This window comes from Diorhabda sublineata, chromosome 10, assembly GCF_026230105.1.
Source record: "Diorhabda sublineata isolate icDioSubl1.1 chromosome 10, icDioSubl1.1, whole genome shotgun sequence".
Lineage (NCBI taxonomy): Eukaryota > Metazoa > Arthropoda > Insecta > Coleoptera > Chrysomelidae > Diorhabda > Diorhabda sublineata.
Genome location: NC_079483.1, coordinates 7,875,266 through 7,899,085, shown reverse-complemented (window position 1 = coordinate 7,899,085; position 23,820 = coordinate 7,875,266). Strand labels below are relative to the sequence as shown.

General features: G+C 29.9%; 1 protein-coding gene across 6 annotated transcripts; it reads left to right on the top strand.

Moving 5' to 3' along the window:
- Positions 1–25: 25 nt before the first annotated feature.
- Positions 26–23,572, top strand: LOC130449762 (uncharacterized). Of its 6 annotated transcripts, XM_056787754.1 has the most exons (17): positions 50–334; positions 549–818; positions 872–1,105; positions 1,164–1,371; positions 3,749–3,820; positions 4,773–5,094; positions 6,546–6,854; positions 6,931–7,295; positions 9,986–10,202; positions 10,266–10,651; positions 11,662–11,960; positions 16,296–16,753; positions 17,756–18,023; positions 18,095–18,233; positions 18,670–18,917; positions 19,854–20,105; positions 22,693–23,572. In XM_056787754.1, the coding sequence occupies exons 2-17, from the start codon at positions 593–595 to the stop codon at positions 22,701–22,703; spliced, it is 4,014 nt and encodes a 1,337-aa protein (XP_056643732.1). In that variant the 5' UTR covers positions 50–334; positions 549–592; the 3' UTR covers positions 22,704–23,572. The 6 variants fall into 6 exon arrangements, with proteins under 6 accessions (XP_056643733.1, XP_056643736.1, XP_056643732.1 ...); XM_056787752.1 differs by having other exon boundaries at positions 19,854–23,572; XM_056787753.1 differs by having other exon boundaries at positions 539–818; positions 19,854–23,572.
- Positions 23,573–23,820: the final 248 nt, after the last annotated feature.

The following is a 23,820-nucleotide window of genomic DNA, read 5'->3' as shown; positions in this document are numbered from 1 at the left end:
AACACACCCACTGACGTATAATGTCAAATCCACCAATGGTGGTGTTTGCAGCAGGCAGTGTTTGTGTTTCATGTTTTACGATTTTATAGTATGTGGTTGAACGAGAAAAAATAAAATTGAAATAATTAAAACGTCCATCTAATTTTAATCCCAGCTCGTGTGTAGTTGAACCTAATTTTATCTAAATGGCATTGTGAAAGAACTAAATATAATTGTGTTAAATCGTTATAATGTTTCGTCTTTGTTTCGGAATATTTCGACCAACATCAGTTTCGTTTTGGGCTGGAATTACCATATTTCAATTATCAGGAATTTGGATAAAATTATCTTGAACGTAAGTCGAAAATAAAATCTATATTATTATTGAAAATGTTTTATTATTTCCCGGATATCTTGAATTATAAATAACCTAATAGTCTATTTACGTAAATTGGGTTAAATGATACAGTTAACGTTCTTGAGATTATTTTTTATTAAAGTAAATACTTTTAATTAACAACTACGAGGGATATTGAATAAATCGATGTAGTAGTTTCAGTTTATTTCAGATAATGAATTTGTTTTTTATCGTCCATCCCTCTGTGGTTGAAAAATGAGTTCGAGGCCGAGCTCCGGTTCTAAATTAACGTCGGGGCATAGAAGATCGGAGTCGAGTAGTCATCACAGACATAGTTCAGGTAGCTTCGTTCAAAATAAATCCGATTCTGGTCATAGCATCAATTCTGAATACAATGCTAATCAAAAATACGGACATCACAGGTCGAAATCTAATGTGGCCGAAAGAGAGATGGAAAAAGAATCGACGGTTACGCCGAAATGTGAGTTTTAATCCCAAATTAAGCAGCAGAATCATTTAATTTTCTCATTACAGCTTCCCTTAGACTCGATTTTCGTTCTGAGGGTCGTAATACCAGACCTACGTCTCTTTATCCGCTCAGATCTAACGATAGCGGCATTATAGGTCACGATCCTGTCCAACCGGAACGAGAACCCCTAAGGTTCGACGTAACTTTGGTTGGAGCGCCCCCGGAAGTGGAGCAGCTAGTTAACAATATAAAACAGGTCGCCGAGCAGTTTTTGTATCACTGGAAGACATTTCCCATAAGTAAATACTTTAATAATTCATAAATATGGGGATATCTATGTTTGTAATTTTTTTTTAGTTCTTCCTAGCCCTGTATCTCATTGCGATTTGTTTACGACATCTCAGGTGTCTTCGGACGGGTCTCTAGGTAAACTCAAATCGAAATATCATTTGAGAGATCTGTTTATAGCGCCATCTTTTGATGAACTCGACGCCGTTGCTGTTGATGGTAAGGGGGAACCGAGGAGATTGACTGGGAAGCAGCTTGAGTATATCAGGGAAAGGGGGTGAGTGATAAAAATCAACTTTTTTACAATTCCTTATCACTTTTGTTGTATATTACAGTAGGGTTCGAGGAATTGTAGCTTGAAATAGAAAAATATGTGAAATTTAATTGATTTTTGATAAAATTAGCATAGGGGATACTAGTTTTATGTATTTTTTCTCTTTGTGTCTTTTCGTTTGTTTTTACCAATTCAAAATGCATTTTTCTTGAAATTTTGAAGATACAGGTGCCAGTGAAGATAGTTCAAGTCTTCTTCTTCTCGTTTTGAGTCTATCGTGTTGTTTTTACCATTTAATAGACAAATATTTTTGAAAATATGAAGGTATGGATGTTGGCGAAGATAATTGATATTTTCTTCTCCCCTTGGTGTCTTTTCAGTTGTGTTAACCAGTTCAAAATAGATTTTTTTTTAATAATTTGAAGATATAGATGTAATTGAAGGTAATTTATATCTTTTTCTTCTTTTTTTTGTATGTTTTTACCATTTTCATGTACATTTCTGTGAGCATTTTGAAGATACATACACAGGGGAATTTAATTTCTGTTTTCTTCTTCTTTTAAGCGTGTTTTTAGTAATTTTCACCAATTCAAAACGACTTTTTCATAAAATTTAGAAGATATGAATGCCGATGGCGTCTTTTCTTCTTATTTTATACTGTTTTCAATGATTTTATCGTTTAGAAGTTTAGAAGAATTTTCTTCGTAATGTTGAAGATACAGGTATCGGTGAAGCTAGTTCAAGTATTCTTCTTCTTCTCTTGTGTCTTCCAAGTTGTTTTTGCCATTTAAAAGACGTACATTTTTGAAAATCTGAAGATATGAAATAATTCAAAAACACAAAAACGAAGAAGAAGAAAACGTAAATTAGCTCCATCACCGTATACATTTTTCAAAATTCTTTTTGAATTGGTGAAAACAACGAAAAACACACAAAGAAAAAAATTAAGACATCCATTAGCTTCCCCTACGTCTGTATCTTTAAATTTTAAAAAATTTTTTCTTCTATATCATCAAAATAATAAAGAAAACTCAGTTCAAAATGATGAAAACAAGTAAAAACTCAAAAAATCAGAAAAAAAGGTGCCATTGGCATTCATATCTTCAAAACTTCATGAAAAAGTCGTTTTGAATAGGTAAAAATTAAAAAAAAACATGCTAAAAAGAAGAAGAAACCAAAAAATAGCTTCCTCTGCATGTGTATCTTCAAAATTTCCACAAAAATTTATTTAAAAGTGATAAAAACAAACAAGAGAGAAGAAGAAGACTTAAATTACCTTCCTTGTCTTCTATATCTTCAAAATTCCAAAAATTTTCCTCGAGAATTGATGGAAACCACTTGAAAGACACGAAAAAAGAAGAAAAAACCATGAAATTGGCTTGACTGCATCCTAATCTTCAAAATTTTTACAAAAATTCATTTCAAAGTGATAAAAACAACCAAAAACAAACAAAAAAGAAGAAGTCTTTAAATACCTTCCTTGTCTTCTACATCTTCAAAATTCCAAAAATGGCTTGAAACAAACAAAAAAGAGAAAGAAGACTTGAATCAGCTTCCACTACATCTATATCTGCAATTTGAATCTCATAACGACATTTTTTAGGTTATGTCCCAATTTAGATTAATATTTACATCTTTTAATATCTTGAAAAAATTCGTTTCATCATTTTTTTTGGTTATTTTTCCACTAAATCATCTAATTTTTTACAAATTTATCAATCTGATGTTATTTCCTTCATTATGGCACTATTGAAATATATCGAGTGTTAAAAATAATTTCTTGTATTCAATTTTTCGATTTTCCCTTAAAAAATCGATATTTTTCACCCACGTCTTGTATAAATTTCAATTTTTCGAATTCGAATTATCTCGAATATGAAAAATTCTTCTTCAACATTTTTTTCTTCCGCATAAAAAATTTACTACTATATTTTTTGCAATATTTTCCTTATAAATACAATAATTTTCTTTTTTATTGTTTCATTTACGTTTTTTTTACATATTTCGGTAGTTTTGTTTTCGAAAATTCGTTTTATATCAAATTATAATGTAAACAAATAGCAGGGCCGGACCGACTCCAAAGCTTCGTACGAAATTATATTCAATTCCGATTAAAACAACATTCGTTACATTTAATCGAAATTTTTTACTCCCCAAATCATCCCCCAAACATCGTCTATCATAATTTTATTTGAATTTATCTCGATTTTTTTCATATTTAGGTAATTAGACCCGATTCGAACGTTCCTAATCGTCATTATCGAAATTTTAGAACGATACATTTATTTCAGTGTACGTTTTCCTTTTTATTGTATTGAACTATTTTTTTTTTCAATTTTTTTTAACGATGTTATAACCCTTATCGTGTTATTTTGTAAAGCTTGCACAAGGACAAATTTGGAAAACCAAAAAGATTGAAGCAGGAACAACTAGAAAGTATTAGATTAAATGGGTACGTTCGAATTACTGTGGATTGTCTAAAATGAATCTCCCTTTTCTGCAGTGTTTTTAACTTTTTTTGATTTTTATATCCCCGATTTTTTTTATAATTTTTTTCTCTATAAACTTATCAGAAAAACGCCTGTTCTATAGACGGTTTACGCAAATGTCTCGATACTAATTTATTTTTCTCAGTGTAGATCGATTTTTATATAGAACAATAATTTCGTGTCATTTTTTTTCGTTATTTTAATTGTCGATTATTTGTTATAGTTATTTTTGGTCTTATTTTTTAACAATTGTAACGGATTTTGATAAGTTTTTAAAAATTTTTCTTACAATCATAGCGTCAGTTTTACAAAATGGCTGCCGGGTCGAAATAAATGGTTATTCTAACAAGTCAAAGAATCTTTTTAAATAATATAACCTTCTAAAATAGCATTTTTAAGGTCAAATCAACATTCACATCATTTTAAATAATTGAATTCCATATTTTTTGCGATAATAATATACCTCAAAACAATATCCAACTTCGAACAAATAATTGACATTCGGAAACGTCAATATTTTGACATTTACCCATTTCTCGCGAGTACCATATATCGTCTGATTCATGACTTCATTATTACTTATTAATTTCATATATGATTAATTTGATATAACCAGTGACCTCGTCAACTTAGCCAGAACAAAAGACATTATCGTGAATCATCTATCGTATAGGTTATGTGTTTTTATATTTGCGATAAAAGCAGCAAAAACAAAACAAGATATAAATTATTTATTTTTTTAATTTAATCGATTTAATAATAATCAATTTTGTTTTGTGTTTGATTTTTGTATAGTTTTGCTTTACAACGATGTTTTTAGTGTGAAAAATCTGTGCAAGTTTTACTGTTTGTGCATTAACCTAATGGACGATATCGTTCTTGTAGTAAATGTTTTTGTTTATTGAACTTTTTCAGTGTTTTCGAAGTGGAATCGTTGAATTTTCCCGGACAAAAACACAAATGGAAACTATCTCAATTTTTACAGAAGGGATTGTTGAATAGTAACGATTCGCTATTGAACGATTTAGCTTTAGCTGTTAGGTTCATCGTTGTGACTGCCAAAGGAAGGCTAGTGTCTCATTTCTTTAGCGTTTCTCGAGCAGCTAGTGCCTTGTTGGCGGGATTCCTTCGAATTCTGGATGTTCTTATAGGGATACCCAGTCTTCAAGCTCACAATTTAGATGCTAAACTTAGAGAAGAGAGAAATAAATATCTTGTTGCCGAATTAGTGTGTAGGGTGAGTTTTTAGTAAGTTAAATGTTTTTGTTTTGCCGATTTATATTGGATATTTCCTTGAAAAGATACTGTTTGTTTGGGTTTTTTTGAAAAAGTCACTTTTTGGTTAATAATGATTAGATTTTTGGTGTTTTTTTTTGTAATAATTTCATATTTTACTCATTATGTTCGCCAAAATTGCAATTTTTTGTGAAAAACTTGGTATTTTCTCTATAACCTCGTATTTTTTAAAAAAGCAATTTCTGTTTGTTAAAAGTTAGTATTTAGTTGAATTATTTCATATAATTTCAGTATTTCGTTTCAGCATTTTATTATTTTGTGAAAATAAACATAATTCGTCATTTTTGTGCAAAAGTCGGTGTTTATTCATGAATTTTGTGCAAATATCAGCAGTTATTTGAATTTGATATTAAAAATCTTTGTTTTTGTCGAAATTTTTGTGCAAAATCAGTTTTTCTTTTGCTACTGTGGTAAAAATAAACATAAATCGTCATTTTTGTGCAAAAAGTCAGTGTTTATTCATGAATTTTGTGCAAATATCAGTAGTTATTTGAATTTGGTATTCAAAATCTTTGTTTTTATCGAAATTTTTGTGCAAAATCAGTTTTTCTTTTGCTATTGTGGTAAAAATAAACATAAATCGTCATTTTTGTGCAAGTCACTGTTAATTCTTAGCTTTTGTGCAAATATCAGCAGTTATTTGAATTTGATACTAAAAATCTTTGTTTTTGTCGAAATTTTTGTGCAAAATCAGTTTTTCTTTTGCTATTGTGGTAAAAATAAACATAAATCGTCATTTTTGTGCAAAAAGTCAGTGTTTATTCATGAATTTTGTGCAAATATCAGTAGTTATTTGAATTTGGTATTCAAAATCTTTGTTTTTGTCGAAATTTCCGTGCATAAAAGTAGAAATTTTTAATTTTCGAGCACATATAATCGTTCACAAGAAAATTTCTATGCATGGTTCTGTGCAATAAATCAATATTTGGGTTTATTACAAACTATCAAAGTTTTAATAATTTTTTTGTGGTAATAGTCCCTAATTTGAATTTTCGAGAAAATATCAAGTTTTTTGTGCAAAAAATCAATATTTCGATTATTCGACCAAATATCAACGTTTTATTGATTTTTTGTGCACAAAGCTAGACTTTGGTGCGAATATCAGCGTTTTAGTGAATTTTTCTATGCATATTTATGTGCAAAAACACATAATAACAAATTTTCGTGTAAATATCAACGTTTGATCAATGTTTTTGTGCAAAAAGTCAAAATTTTATGTAAACATAATCGTTTGAGCGGGTTTTTTTTGTGCAAAAACCCAGAATTTAAAATTCTCGTGCAAACATCAGCATTTTATTGCAAATCTGGATTTTTTACACGAAAATCTGTGCAAAAACCACCCCATTCGGCAGTTTGAAAATCTCAAAAATAATTTTTTTGTCCGATTGTCAGCCCGAAAACGAAGATTCCCTCGAAGTGTTGTGTTCATTTATCCGTAAACAGCTGCGAAGGGCCGCGACGGAAAAATTCGAAGTTACAAGAGAATGTTCCCAACCGCCCGTTTCGGTCCCCTACAAATTCCTAACGCCCTCAGGTTCCGAGTTAGATTTGAGACTATGGGACAGATCCCTAATGAGAAAACTACTCCCGATATTAGTTTCCATATTAGAAAGAGAAACTAGAGGGTGGTTTCTACATTTTAGAGAAAGACTGATAGCAGAATTGAGGACTCAAAAAATGCCAGACGAGGATATCGAAAAGGTACCTCTCTATCTACTCTAAATACTCATCCCCCATCACCTCTCCTTATAAGTTTTGATTTAATATCCACTTTCAGGAGGTAAACGAGGCCGTGATGAAGGAATACCTCCAAAGGGTGTACAACAGCATCCTGTCTCACCCCGATATCATGGCTCTTGGAGAAGATTTTGGTCAATTGTTGGTGCAACAAGCTCAGAGTGTGGTTCTGATGCATCGAGCCGTCGAGAACGTCCAACATCGTTTGAACAAATCCCAAGAGGAAGTGAAAGTTCGATTGTGTAACGCCCATCCGGTTTTGTCGAGGATCGGACCGTGGTTGAGGGCCAAACTAGGAGCGGCGGAGAGTAAATTTAGTTTGGAGAATCAGTGGAGCGCCCACGAAGAGGCTCTGATGCTTTGTAATTCCCAAAGGCTCGTCCAGACCGTCTATTTTCTAAATAGGTCGGTATAAATGCCTTTGAATTTTTTTCGTTTGTATTTTATATTTTTGTGCAAATTTGTTTTTTTTTTGTTATATTCTTGTGCTAAAGTTGATTATATTTGTGCAAATTGCAATATTATTTGATAAAAAATCAACAAGATTTTTCTTTTTGTGAAAATTTCGCGCAATTTTTTTTGTGCAAAATTCAGTCTTTTCAAATTTTTGTACAAAAATTATCATGTTTCATTTTTATCACGAATATTTCGTAACTTTCTAGTATAAATTCAATCTGTTCAGATTTTTGTGCAGTTTTGGTTGTTTGTTTATTGTATTTTTGTGCAAAAGTTAATTGTATAAAAATTTTTGTGAATTTCAATATTTTTAACTTAAAATCATCATTTTTCAATGATAATGCCGTAATCTTGTGTTCAAAATTCAGTCTATCCAAATTTTCGAGCAGATTTGTTTCTTTTTTATAGTATTTTTGCGCAGAAGTTATTTTTTTAAAAATTTGTGCAAACTGCTATATTTTTTAACTTAAAATCTAAATTCTGTAATTTTTTGTGAAAATTTCAGTCTAATCAAATTTTTGTGCAAAAAATAATTATCTTCCATTTTTTTTAAATGAATATTTAACATTTTTGTGCAAAAACTTTACAAGCATTGTTTATTTTTCTATTGAGAATTTTTTGTGTAAAAAATTGGCATGTTTCATTATTTGGTAAAAATTACAATATTTTTGTGCAAATATTTAGTATTTTTTATTCGAAACTTCTAGTATTTCTCTGTTAAAATAACTCCATTTTCAGTGCAAAAAACGTCACATTTCATTTTTTTGGGAAAAATTCTACATTTTCCTAGTAATTTAATTTCAAATTTTTCTGTGCAAAAAACAGCACATCTTCTTTTCTTGTGAATCTTTCAGTGCAAAAATCTGTGTTAATCGTAATTTTCTGTGTAAATAATCAGTTTATTCACGCTTTTGTCAAATTTGCAGTATTCCTGTATCAGTCAGTATGAAATTGAAATTTTTGTGCAAATAACAATTTTGTCGTGCAAAAGCATTAATCTGTTCAGTATTTTCGATGTTTGTTTATTATTTTCCCTGCAAAAGTCGGCATAAAGTTGAAACTTTTGTCCAAATAACTATTTTTCCGTGCAAAACATCAATCTGCTCAATATTTTAGTTTATTATTCGAAATTATTTTCTGTGGACAAAACTGCACAACCCAATTTTTTATGAAAATTTCCTCATTTTCCGCGCCAAAGTCAGCATAAAATTTAAATTTTTGTGCAAATAACAATTTTGTCGTGCAAAAGCATCAATCTATTCAGTATTTTCGATGTTTGGTTATTATTTTCTTTGCAAAAAATTGCACCTTCCATTTTTTTAATGAAAATTTCTTCATTTTCCGCGCAAAAGTCAGCATGAAATTGAAATTTTTGTGCAAATAACAATTTTCTCGTGCAAAAGCATCAATCTATTCAGTATTTTCGATGTTTGGTTATTATTTTCTTTGCAAAAAATTGCACCTTCCATTTTTTTAATGAAAATTTCTTCATTTTCCGCGCAAAAGTCAGCATGAAATTGAAATTTTTGTGCAAATAACAATTTTCTCGTGCAAAAGCATCAATCTATTCAGTATTTTCGATGTTTGGTTATTATTTTCTTTGCAAAAAATTGCACCTTCCATTTTTTTAATGAAAATTTCTTCATTTTCCGCGCAAAAGTCAGCATGAAATTGAAATTTTTGTGCAAATAACAATTTTCTCGTGCAAAAGCATCAATCTATTCAGTATTTTCGATGTTTGGTTATTATTTTCTGTGCAAAAAATTGCACCTTCCATTTTTTTAATGAAAATTTCTTCATTTTCCGCGCAAAAGTCAGCATGAAATTGAAATTTTTGTGCAAATAACAATTTTCTCGTGCAAAAGCATCAATCTATTCAGTATTTTCGATGTTTGGTTATTATTTTCTGTGCAAAAAATTGCACCTTCCATTTTTTTAATGAAAATTTCTTCATTTTCCGCGCAAAAGTCAGCATGAAATTGAAATTTTTGTGCAAATAACAATTTTCTCGTGCAAAAGCATCAATCTATTCAGTATTTTCGATGTTTGGTTATTATTTTCTTTGCAAAAAATTGCACCTTCCATTTTTTTAATGAAAATTTCTTCATTTTCCGCGCAAAAGTCAGCATGAAATTGAAATTTTTGTGCAAATAACAATTTTCTCGTGCAAAAGCATCAATCTATTCAGTATTTTCGATGTTTGGTTATTATTTTCTTTGCAAAAAATTGCACCTTCCATTTTTTTAATGAAAATTTCTTCATTTTCCGCGCAAAAGTCAGCATGAAATTGAAATTTTTGTGCAAATAACAATTTTCTCGTGCAAAAGCATCAATCTATTCAGTATTTTCGATGTTTGGTTATTCTGTGCAAAAAATTGCACCTTCCATTTTTTTAATGAAAATTTCTTCATTTTCCGCGCAAAAGTCAGCATGAAATTGAAATTTTTGTGCAAATAACAATTTTCTCGTGCAAAAGCATCAATCTATTCAGTATTTTCGATGTTTGGTTATTATTTTCTGTGCAAAAAATTGCACCTTCCATTTTTTTAATGAAAATTTCTTCATTTTCCGCGCAAAAGTCAGCATAAAATTGAAATTTTTGTGCAAATAACAATATTTTCGTGCAAAATCTCTTTCAGAGATTTGACTTTTATGAAAGAACGCGAACCGGCTTTGCTCAGAGAACTGCGCAAAGACAAAATACCGACGAGGAACTTTTTGTGGCCGACCCAAATATGGTTACCGAAAAATTGGGTGGTCCGACGAAATTTCCAAGGGCAATCCGAAATCGTACCGACGGTCCTGAGCAAACAGGCGACCAGCATCACCACCCCGAGATCGGATCCGAGTCAACCGGTAGGTGTGATTGGACCGTTAACTTAAAACCGACAATTCCACCTCGATCTGATTATGTTCCAGGTGTTTTTGGTCGAAAAAGAAACGATCCGGACGACGACGACGCGCTGGCCCCTTTGGAGGATCTTCAATTATTTCCACCGCACTTGGTGCTGGACATGGAACGCGATGTTCTTTTTCGGCGTCGTCCTACCTTGGTGCAGCCCAGTCGGTTTGAGGGCGTTGTTCTGTTTGGAACCGTTCATGGCCGATCTGGAATTGTCCCAAATCAACGGGACACTTTTTCCTAGAAAGAGCAGCTTGACGCCGACCCTAATGTCGAGATTGTTGAATCTGTGGAGGCACATTTCCAAATCGAGGACCCATTTTGAAACCAAACCCGATACCGGTTTTATTGGGAAAGGACTCACTAGGCATTTGAATAGGATTTGGAATTATTTTATCAAAGGGTGAGTTTTTTTTTTGAACAATTTTTGGTATTTTTTCTATTTTTTTTTATTTTTTGTATTTTTCTTGCTATTTTTATGTGTTTTGATATTTTTAGGCACCTTTATTATTTTTTGTACTACTTTTTCAGTCTTCAATATTTTTTTAAAAAATTTTGACATTTTTTCATTCTTTTGGTTATTTTTTTGGTATGCTCTTATATTTTGGTATTTTATTATTTTTTTATTTCGAATTTTTTAGTATTACTTTATTTATTAATGTTTAAAATTTTTTTTATCATTTTGGGTATATTTTGGTATTATCTAAATTTTTTGGTAACCTTTTTTTTGTAGTATTTTTTCATTTTCTGGTATTCTTTAAAATTTAATCGGTAGTTTTTTACGTATTTTTGTATCTTTTGTATTTTTTTACCTTTTTTTTTTGTATTTTTTACGATATTTTATTGTTTTTTCAAGTATATTTGGCGTTTCTTTATTTTACACAATAGTTGAAGAATTTTGTGGTTGTTTATTCTTGCTTTTCATTTTTTCTATGTTTTATACTTTTTTATAATCTTTTCGCTATTTTTTCAGAATTTTTTTATTTTGTTTTTTTGCTATTTTCTGGTACCCTTTTGATGTTTTTCTCAATTTTTCAAATTCTTCTATTTCTTGCTATTGTTTTGTCATTTTTTCAGAATTTTTTGGTTTTTTTGCCACTTTTTTGGTGGTTTTATTAATTTTTTAATATCGTTTTTTATTTTTTCATTAAAATTTTTTGGTATTTCTCTTGTTTTTTCAATTTTTTTCTATTTCCTTATTTACTGATGCTTTTTTGGTGATTTTATCAATTTTTTCTATTGTTTTTTTGGTATGGTTTTTAATTTCTTGGACTTTATCTTTTTTTTAGAGTTTATTTTTTTCAATTTTTTGGTATTTTGTTGTCATTTTTTGATAGTTTTTTGTTTTTTTTTTAATTTTCTGGTTTTCGCCATTATTTCGGTATTTTTTTTTCAATTTTATCATAATTTCAGATTGTTTGGAACGTTGTTGATCGTTTTGGTGTTTCCCGTTGTTTGTTTTTTGGTGACTTTTGCGAGTTTTTTTGTTGCCGTGACTTCGGTCGTTTGGATGCCGTGTCTGACGTTGGTGGTACAAATTACTAATTGTCTAATTTACGATCTGGACAGTCCGGAATTGAAGAGGAACAGATTTTTCGTTATATTCGAGGCTGTCTTATGGAACATATTTATACAGGGTTGCGTCCAACCCTTAATCGCCTTGGTTGTAGCGGCGTTCATCTGTCCGATGATTTCGCTCGTTATTTTAGCCGGTAAGTCGATTTTAAATAAATTTCATCCTAATTTAAGTCGAAATTAGTTTTTCTTCTTGAATTTCCAAAAAATTTGAAAACCTCATTTTTATATTTCAATATTTATTAAATTTTATTAATTATTTATAAGTTTGGTGAAAATATTTATATATTCTTGTAATTTTTGTGCAAAAGTGAATCTGGACGCTGTTTTTTGTGCAAAAATGAGTTCTTCTATTTATTAGATTTTCACTTTTTATCAGTACTTGGTCGATATTTCCATTGAAATATCAATAGAAACAAAAATTTCTTCATTTTAATTTTATCTGTGCAGTAAATGTGCAGTAATGCTGCATTTTTGTACAAGTGTTTCAATTTCTTTTTTTAATTATACATATTTCTATTTTTATAATCAAATTTTTGTCATTATCTCAATAAAAATGAAAATAATAACGAAAATTGCGTTTTATCTAAACTGTCTGCAGAAAGAAAAATGCAATAATTCTGCATTTTTGTGCAAAAATCTTCATATTTATTTCCATTCCATTTTCTTTTAGTTTCTGGTTCTCAAAGCTCAGTATTTCTGTTTATATCTCGATACAAATTTTTTTTTCTGCTAGCTGCAAAAAAATTATGTTGATGCAGCATTTTTGTGCAAAAATCTCCATATTTATTTCCATTCTAGTTTTATTTTCTGGTTCTCAAAGCTCAGTATTTCTGTTTATATCTCGGTACAAGTGTCAGATACAATGAAAAAAAATTTTTTTCTGCTAGCTGCAAAAAAAATTACGTTGATGCAGCATTTTTGTGCAAAAATCTCCATATTTATTTCCATTCTAGTTTTATTTTCTGGTTCTCAAAGCTCAGTATTTCTGTTTATATCTCGGTACAAGTGTCAGATACAATGAAAAAAAATTTTTTTCTGCTAGCTGCAAAAAAAAATTACGTTGATGCAGCATTTTTGTGCAAAAATCTCCATATTTATTTCCATTCTAGTTTTATTTTCTGGTTCTCAAAGCTCAGTATTTCTGTTTATATCTCGGTACAAGTGTCAGATACAATGAAAAAAAATTTTTTTCTGCTAGCTGCAAAAAAAAATTACGTTGGTGCAGCATTTTTGTGCAAAAATCTCCATATTTATTTCCATTCTAGTTTTATTTTCTGGTTCTCAAAGCTCAGTATTTCTGTTTATATCTCGGTACAAGTGTCAGATACAATGAAAAAAAAATTTTTTCTGCTAGCTGCATAAAAAAATTGCGTTGATGCAGCATTTTTGTGCAAAAATCTTCATATTTATTTCCATTCCAGTTTCTTTTATTTTCTGGTTCTCAAAGCTCGGTATTTCTGTTTATATCTCGGTACAAGTGTCAGATACAATGAAAAAAATTTTTTTTTCTGCTAGCTGCAAAAAAAAATTGCGTTGATGCAGCATTTTTGTGCAAAAATCTTCATATTTATTTCCATTCCAGTTTCTTTTATTTTCTGGTTCTCAAAGCTCGGTATTTCTGTTTATATCTCGGCACAAGTGTCAGGTACAATGAAAAAATTTTTTTTTCTGCTAGCTGCATAAAAAAATTGCGTTGATGCAGCATTTTTGTGCAAAAATCTTCATATTTATTTCCATTCCAGTTTCTTTTATTTTCTGGTTCTCAAAGCTCGGTATTTCTGTTTATATCTCGGTACAAGTGTCAGATACAATGAAAAAAAATTTTTTTCTGCTAGCTGCATAAAAAAATTGCGTTGATGCAGCATTTTTGTGCAAAAATCTTCATATTTATTTCCATTCCAGTTTCTTTTATTTTCTGGTTCTCAAAGCTCGGTATTTCTGTTTATATCTCGGCACAAGTGTCAGATACAATGAAAAAAAATTTTTTTCTGCTAGCTGCATAAAAAAATTACGTTGATGCAGCATTTTTGTGCAAAAACCTTCATTTATATTTCCATTCCAGTTTCCTTTATTTTCTGGTTCTCAAAGCTCGGTATTTCTGTTTATATCTCGGTACAAGTGTCAGATACAATGAAAAAAATTTTTTTTTCTGCTAGCTGCATAAAAAAATTGCGTTGATGCAGCATTTTTGTGCAAAAATCTTCATATTTATTTCCATTCCAGTTTCTTTTATTTTCTGGTTCTCAAAGCTCGGTATTTCTGTTTATATCTCGGCACAAGTGTCAGATACAATGAAAAAATTTTTTTTTCTGCTAGCTGCATAAAAAAATTGCGTTGATGCAGCATTTTTGTGCAAAAATCTTCATATTTATTTCCATTCCAGTTTCTTTTATTTTCTGGTTCTCAAAGCTCGGTATTTCTGTTTATATCTCGGCACAAGTGTCAGATACAATGAAAAAAAATTTTTTTCTGCTAGCTGCATAAAAAAATTACGTTGATGCAGCATTTTTGTGCAAAAACCTTCATTTATATTTCCATTCCAGTTTCCTTTATTTTCTGGTTCTCAAAGCTCGGTATTTCTGTTTATATCTCGGTACAAGTGTCAGATACAATGAAAAAAATTTTTTTTTCTGCTAGCTGCATAAAAAAATTACGTTGATGCAGCATTTTTGTGCAAAAACCTTCATTTATATTTCCATTCCAGTTTCTTTTATTTTCTGGTTCTCAAAGCTCGGTATTTCTGTTTATATCTCGGTACAAGTGTCAGATACAATGAAAAAAAAATTTTTTCTGCTAGCTGCATAAAAAAATTGCGTTGATGCAGCATTTTTGTGCAAAAATCTTCATATTTATTTCCATTCCAGTTTCTTTTATTTTCTGGTTCTCAAAGCTCGGTATTTCTGTTTATATCTCGGTACAAGTGTCAGATACAATGAAAAAAATTTTTTTTTCTGCTAGCTGCATAAAAAAATTACGTTGATGCAGCATTTTTGTGCAAAAACCTTCATTTATATTTCCATTCCAGTTTCTTTTATTTTCTGGTTCTCAAAGCTCGGTATTTCTGTTTATATCTCGGTACAAGTGTCAGATACAATGAAAAAAAAATTTTTTCTGCTAGCTGCATAAAAAAATTGCGTTGATGCAGCATTTTTGTGCAAAAATCTTCATATTTATTTCCATTCCAGTTTCTTTTATTTTCTGGTTCTCAAAGCTCGGTATTTCTGTTTATATCTCGGTACAAGTGTCAGATACAATGAAAAAAATTTTTTTTTCTGCTAGCTGCATAAAAAAATTACGTTGATGCAGCATTTTTGTGCAAAAACCTTCATTTATATTTCCATTCCAGTTTCTTTTATTTTCTGGTTCTCAAAGCTCGGTATTTCTGTTTATATCTCGGTACAAGTGTCAGATACAATGAAAAAAATTTTTTTTTCTGCTAGCTGCATAAAAAAATTACGTTGATGCAGCATTTTTGTGCAAAAACCTTCATTTATATTTCCATTCCAGTTTCTTTTATTTTCTGGTTCTCAAAGCTCGGTATTTCTGTTTATATCTCGGTACAAGTGTCAGATACAATGAAAAAAATTTTTTTTTCTGCTAGCTGCATAAAAAAATTACGTTGATGCAGCATTTTTGTGCAAAAACCTTCATTTATATTTCCATTCCAGTTTCTTTTATTTTCTGGTTCTCAAAGCTCGGTATTTCTGTTTATATCTCGGTACAAGTGTCAGATACAATGAAAAAAATTTTTTTTTCTGCTAGCTGCATAAAAAAATTACGTTGATGCAGCATTTTTGTGCAAAAACCTTCATTTATATTTCCATTCCAGTTTCTTTTATTTTCTGGTTCTCAAAGCTCGGTATTTCTGTTTATATCTCGGTACAAGTGTCAGATACAATGAAAAAAATTTTTTTTTCTGCTAGCTGCATAAAAAAATTACGTTGATGCAGCATTTTTGTGCAAAAACCTTCATTTATATTTCCATTCCAGTTTCTTTTATTTTCTGGTTCTCAAAGCTCGGTATTTCTGTTTATATCTCGGTACAAGTGTCAGATACAATGAAAAAAATTTTTTTTTCTGCTAGCTGCATAAAAAAATTACGTTGATGCAGCATTTTTGTGCAAAAACCTTCATTTATATTTCCATTCCAGTTTCTTTTATTTTCTGGTTCTCAAAGCTCGGTATTTCTGTTTATATCTCGGTACAAGTGTCAGATACAATGAAAAAAAAAATTTTTCTGCTACCTGCATAAAAAAATTGCGTTGAGCAGCATTTTTGTGTAATAATCTTCATATTTATTTCCATTCCAGTTTCTTTTATTTTCTGGTTCTCAAAGCTCAGTATTTCTGTTTATATCTCAATATAAATTTTTTTTCTGCTAGCTGCATAAAAAAATTGCGTTGATGCAGCATTTTCGTGCAAAAATTCAGTTTTCCACACCATTTTCTCATAAATTTCTTGATCTGTAGGTGGTTTCGTACGTTATTGGTTACGTCTTCTGTGGGACGCAATAATTTTCCACATGTTGATAAAAAAACGAGGCCGTATACCGGCCAGCGACAGTTTCGCTGTGAAAAGAATAGCGGGACCCGGTCTAGCTTCCGATTACTATTTCCAAATCAGTCCGGAACAAGCGTTGGCTGCGTTCGAAGCCAAAATGGAATGGGACGAATTGGCGGCTTATCAAGCTCTCGTCGAAAATACGATTCTGCAACCCCAGAAAGATTTTAGTCATTTCGTCGAAGCTTGCTTCGGTAGTTTTTCTACTCAATTAGCCAAAAACGGACCTTATCGAAGTTTGGAGAAGGAGGCGCAAGATTTGATGGGCATATTGCACGAAAAATTGGAAAAGAGAAGAAGAGATTTGCAGACTGGACTCAATGTTTCCGTTAAGAGTAAAGTTAAATTAAGTACGCCAGATCTGAAGGTATGTATATTGCAATAATGGACTAACATCTAAAAAAGAAGTTTTCGTGCAAAAATGAATTTACACACTAAACATTTTTGTGCAAAAACAATGCTTACTTCCGATTTTTCTGCATTTATTCACGTTTGCTGCACTTTTTGCTACTAAACTAAATTTTCGTCATTTTTTGTGCAAATACAGTATCGTGAAAATTTTTATATTTTCTCTAGTTGTTGCTAAAAAAACATATTTTTATCATTATTTATGTGCAAGAGTAATTTTATACTAAAAATTATCGTGCAAAACAACGTTTATTTCCGTCTTTTGTGCAAATTTCCACATTTAATATATTTAATATACTTTGTGCTAATAAACCATATATTCATAATTAATTATGTGCAAAAGTATGTTTACTCTAAAAATGTGTGTGCAAATAAAGTATTTGCAAAAAAACTGTATTTGCATAATTATTTCTGTGCAAAAGTAATTTTAGACTGAAAATTTTTGTGCAAATTTGTCTTTTTTGTATAAATACCCAGGATTTTAAAGTCCATTTTGAATATTGGAATAAAATTTACTGAAAATATCGGATCCACAGTTAGTAATCGACCTGTATTTTGGTGCAAAACGTCATATTTTGTACTTTATGTGCAACTATTATCACTATTTATACCAAAATAGGTTCGAACACAACTTTTTTGCGCAAATTTATAATTTTTTCGCCCACAGTCAGTATTTGTACCAAAAATTGTTTTTTTTTTCACATTTTTGTGCAAATTTATCATTTTTCATGTTTCAATCGGTGCTTGCAAAACGTTTTTGTGCAAATTTTATAGTTTTTTTAGTCTGAAATCAGTATTTGCACCAAAAATAAATTGTTTTATTTTTTACAACATTTTTGTCCAAATTTATAATTTTTCTGGTTTCAATCGGTGCTTGCATAGCGTTTTTGTGCAAATTTGATGACGTGATACTTTACTAGTGATCACAGTGTAAATCTTAACCTTTTCAATTGATTATTAGGTCGCAATCCAACAGGGAGCCCTCATGTTAGAGAGGTTCTATCCCAAACAGATAATACCAAAGTTGGGATGTACGGAAGACCAATTTTGGGACAGCAGGGCTCTGAGTCCCGGCGATTGGGCGGGTTTGGCCGGTCTCTTATATTCCGAATTATTCAGTTTGGATTTTTTGACTCCCCTAGATCATTCCGATACCAGTTTCAGACTCGATTCGCATTCGCAAGTCGATTTGAGTCGTTACACAGAAATGGTTCAATGCGCCCAATTGGGTGAGTCTAAATTTTTTTTTTTTTTCGAATTTTTCAGTGTTTTAATTTATTTTATATTATTTACTACGAAGGTGCGGGAGGTCCGGATCTGTTAGGGAACGTTTACACCCCTAGAGGAAACATCCAAGTGCATTCTCCCTACCTCGACGTGTCCGCATTTAATCCTAGATGTAAATCGACCGCAACCGAAAGAAAAACTGAAAAAACAGAGTAAGTACACGCGTATCACCCTGTATAATTTATAATAATTTTGGTAAATACCCTAGAAGCGAAATGTGAAAAATGTGGAAATTTCTAATTTTACGTTTCGAGGTCTATTTGAACTACTTCCAAAAACTTATTCATCTTATTATTCTCTTTAAGGTTCATTTGAAATACTTTTTAAAACTTATTCGTCTTCTAAGACGTTTTTCTTCACTTTAAGGTTTATTTGAACTACTTTATAAAACTCATCAATCTTCTAAACCGTTTTTATTCACTTTAAGGTTCATTTGAACTACTTTATAAAACTTATTCATCTTCTAAGACGTTTGTTATTCGCTTTGAGGTTCATTTGAACTACTTTTCAAGCTTGTATATCTCGTTAGACATTTTTATTTTAATTCGGATTTTTTTTTTTTTTTTTGGGGAAAATTTCTTTTTTTAGTGATTCTTCCGCCGTATTGGGTTCGTTGAGAACGAACCGAAGGGCGACACTCTGGATGCCCTGGAAGAAACGTAGCCGTCCTTATTCTCCCGATAAAATGATGATACCTTTACCGATACCTCATCCGGCTCACATAGCAGTTACCATCTACAACAGGGATTCCGATGATCCCATACCATTAGAATCAGACATATGTCAAAGTATCCTTAGAGGTATAGAAGAAAGTCACGTGTCACCGGATGACAGCGGTAAGTGAACAATCGATTCCTTTGTTTATATACAATCGATTCCATTGTTTACATTCAAGTTTTCGTATAAAATCGATATAATTCGTTTATTTACAATCGATTTTGATATTGTTTATATAAGAAATCAATGCCGATGTCGTATAAATACGATTTAATAATTTTATTTTGGAAAATCGATTATATAGAATGTATTGAATATTTTATGTACAATCGATATAATTTTTTTATAAAATTGGTTATTTACAATCGATTGCATTTTTTTTAAACAATAAAGTCAAGTTTTCATATACAACTGATTTATATTTTATATAAAAATCGATTTTAAAAATTTTTTTATATAAAATCGATATATATATATATATATATATATATATATATATATATATATATAATCGATTTAATTTTGTGTCTATAGAAAATCCATGTACATATTTTACAAAATCGATTCAAATTTTTATATAAAATCGATTATACACAGTCGATATAAAAGTTTTTACATGAATTTAAATTTGATTTGTAAAAAATCGATTTAATTAAATCGATTCAGGCATCATTGATATCCAATCAATTGAATAATGATTTATTTACAATCGATTCAATTTGTTTATGTAAAATCGATTAAGTTTATATTAATCACTCGATTTAATATAAAAAAATCAATTCAAGTTTTTAGATAAAATCGATTTAATTATTTAAATTGAGCGATTTCGTTTTTTAGATAAAATCGATTAATTTTTTTTTCATACAAATCTATAATTTCATTCAAAATTAATTATATACAATCGATTTAAAATTTTATATGCAATCGATTTCAATTTTTATATAAAATCGATTTTATATTTTAAACAATAATCGATTTAATGTTTCATAAAAAATCGATACAATTTATTCATATATAATCGATTATATAGAATTGATATTTTTTTTTAAATTCAGGTATAGGTAGGTTGAAAGGAGGAATCGATTCATTTGGTGGTACGACTAGTTCGAGTTCGAATACGCTCGATAGTCAACCGATCGAAGAATCGAACGAATCTTCTGACGGGGGGGTTTATCGATGGACGTTGAGCAATTGGAGCGGCGGCGTCGGCGGCGGTAGGAAGCGGCTGAATTCCGGTAGCGTCCGCGTCGATTTGGCCAGTCCGGAAGACGTAACTTTAGACAGCGATAGTACCAGGGTGGTTTTTTGTACGTACGGTACAACCGTTTAAATATCAGCATAATTTTTTTAATTTTTTTTCGAATAAGCTTTAAATATGAAATTAACCTTAAGAGTGATGTTGTTGTTGTTGTCGTTTATTTTTTTTTATTGATTTTTTTTATTTTGTTTTCGCCAAAGTTCGACGTCATAGTAGATTTTTCGATAACGAAAAAGCTTTAAAGTGAAATATTCGTTTTTGTATGACAATTAGATTTAAGTAGGGGGGCGGGGGGGTATTCGATACCCCGCGAATTTCGAAATGTGGAAATTTCGTTACGATAATCAATTATTAATCGAAAACGTTTCGTAATATCGATAGACCTATTAAAAATCGATTTATTTTTAGTAAATTTGAGGTTATGTTGAAAAATTACGATTCGGAGTAATTTTAATTTCATGAAAAATTCATTTTCTCCATACGCCATCGCATTTATTTCGAATTTTCTCGAAATAATCGAAATGTTTTTTGATATATTCCAAAAAAATTATCAATTTTTTAATTTTTTCAACCTGTATGTTAATAAAATTTTAAATACGAACTTTTGTTTTCGAAACTGTTGTTCCAGAGGTTCATTTGAACTACTCTCAAAGTTTGACAGCTAAAGAAACATGAATCGGTATATTTGAAGGTTCATTTGAACTACTTTTAACGTTTTCGCAGCTGCCAAGACAATTCAAATATGGCGTTTCATTTGAACTACTCTCAACGTTTTATAGCTAAAAAGACATGGATTGAAATATTCAAAGGTTTTCCAAATTTATGGTCAACTAGACGTTATTTTGCACTTTTAAATATCCATTTGAACTATTTTTAGACTTTCACAGCTAAACAGACATTATTTTGAACATTCTAAGGTTCATTTAAACTACTCTCCGAGTTTTCCAGCTGAATGAACATTAATTTGAACTACTTTTCAAATTACGGAATGAGTCGATTTATTTGAACTATTTACTCAATTTGAAGGTATATTTGAACTACTTTTATCAATTCAGTAGTCATTTTTTTATATATATAGCGAGTATTTGAACTACTTTCTCATGTTGGACGTTAACAGATAAATTTTCCGAATTTTGTTTTCGTCCTTTATCCTTTTCGAATTAACTTAACGTTGTATGTTTAATGTAGATTGAGAAAAAAAAAATTATTGAAAATATCAGAAAAAGGACCGATTAATTTTCGACCGACGTTTCGATGCGTCTCAATACATCTTCAAATCGTTTGGAATTTTCTACATTTCAAAATCCGATCCGCAATAGTGTCATTTTTGACGTAAAAGATGAAGCTGTACATAAAATAATGCTCAATCTAATTCAATAAATATTAAGTATTAAAAATAATCGTAATCGTTGAAAAAATTTTTCATTTTTCATTAATTATTCAACCACATATATTATTTCTACTTACCCTCGTATATTCGAATTTTAATAAAACGATTTTATTTTTTTTATACATATACAATCGATTTTTTTTCAAATATAATCGAGATATTCAATAATTTTCGACTGAAGGATATGAATCTTTTAATTTTTTTTCATTTGCTCACACTGTATATTAACCAATTTTTAAATACAAACGTTTCGTTTACAAACCTATTTGATTATTATTCAAAATTAAAGGTTTTTTATGGAAATTTCGAATGCTCATCCGAACTACTCTTCAAATTTAGGATTCCTCAAACGTTTTTTTTTTAGAAATTTCGAATGTTCATTTGAACTACTCTTCAAATTTAGGTTTCCTCAAACGTTGTTTTTAGAAATTTCGAATGTTCATTTGGACTACTCTTCCAATTTAGGATTCTTCAATTCCCCATTGGAATGTTCATTCGAACTACTCTTCAAATTTAGGTTTCCTCAAATGTTGTTTTTGGAAATTTTGAATGTTCATTTGAACTACTCTTTGAATTTAGGATTTCGCAACGTTTTTTATGGAAATTTCGCATGTCCATTCGAACTACTCTTTAAATCTAGAATTCCTCTGACATTTAGAAGTTAATTTGAACTATTCTATTAAGTCGGAGTTGAGTATACGTTTTTCTCAAATATTTATTTCTAATATCCATTAGAAGATTTATTAGAACTATTTTTGAAGTTTCGCAGCTGAGCAGACGTTAATAATTTACACAGTTGAAGTTCGTTTGAACTACTCCAATAGTTTCATAGATGAATAAACATTAATTTGTCCTACGATTGAATGTTAATTTGAACTACTTTCTACCATTTTTTTATATATTTTAACAATTTATTCAATTCGGAGCCGAATAGACATTAATTTGAATGTTAATTCGAACTACTTTTCAAAGTTTTTAAACATTTAAATGTTCATTTGAACTACTTTAAGAGTTTCGATTCAATTTAATTTATATAAAAGGAAAATAACGAACTTTCGTTATGATATGTGGTTGAAATAAGGTAAAATTCAAAATTCAGTTGGAAAAAAAATTACCTACAATTTTATTTTATGAAAATCGCGATAAAAAATCTTTTATATGATTTGGGTAAGTTGTAACCAATCTCAAATCACATCCTGAAGGAAGGTTTAATGCAGAAATCAAATTTTTGTTTTTATCTATGTAGGTTTTGATTAAAAATTGGCGCAGCTAATAGGATTCACCGAAACATCAACATTATCGTCTTGATAATAATTTTTTTTCCTAAATAACGAGATTAGAAGATGAAAAATATTGATTATCACAAGAATACATCATCACAAATAATAAATAGTCAATGATAGAATATCGTAAGGCTTACTTTTTGAAAATAATCGAAAAATAAAAATTAAAAGCTGCAAAAAATTGATAGTTTCAACTATATACGGTTATCCTTGAAAAATATTTTCACTTGAGTATAAATCAGGAGCGTTTGGAGGTTTCTTTATGTAATTTCGGTTATAATTCTTGTTCAATTTTATCAATTTTATGCAGATTTGATCTAGCAATAATTATTATTAATTTACTCGGACAGCTCATCGCTTTTTTTATCTAATAATTTTATTTGTGATATATAATATTTTAGGTAAAAATTCAATTATTTTTTTATATAATCGATTTTTTTACATATACCGCTGAGATTACTGTTATTTTATCGTTTATATATATATATATATATATACACTCGGTATAATAAGGTGACTAAATTTAATTAATTCCTTATTTACAAAAAATTTGAAGTTTTTCGTATATCCCCTGTATTAATATCAAATTCATACCACAGCTATAATTTTTTCAATTATCCCTCGTATTAACATTTTTGAAAAATTTTAATTTCGGCATTTGATTTTTTTTGATAATTAAACTTGGTCACCCTGTAAATATTTGTATCCATTCTGTATTATTATGTATGTATTTGCTTTTAATTGTTTGTACTTTTGTGTATATTTATAAAGCTGTGAAGTTTTGCTAAAAAGTTATGTTTATTAAAATAGAAGAAGAATAAATGATGCATTTAAGACTGAAAATATCGTTTTTATTTCACAACCTCACCCTGTATATAAACAATATAATCATTTACGTCATCAATCGAAAATCGATTTATATTGATAAGAAAACGTTTTACTAATAGAAATATCAGTTCTATGATCTTCGAAAAAAGTCGAGAGATTTACGTCATCTGTCAAAAATTGTTACGTTTTTCAAAGCATTACTATCGAATCATAATTATATCATTATTTCTCAATTTGAATAGATTCATTACGATTTAAAAACG

Excerpts from the sequence above, each read along its gene's own strand:
- LOC130449762 (XM_056787752.1), top strand. The coding sequence starts at position 593 with ATGAGTTCGAGGCCGAGCTCCGGTTCTAAATTAACGTCGGGGCATAGA. Across the intron at positions 1,106-1,163 it reads CTGGAAGACATTTCCCATAA|TTCTTCCTAGCCCTGTATCT; the intron begins GTAAATACTTTA and ends ATTTTTTTTTAG. Across the intron at positions 3,821-4,772 it reads GAAAGTATTAGATTAAATGG|TGTTTTCGAAGTGGAATCGT; the intron begins GTACGTTCGAAT and ends GAACTTTTTCAG.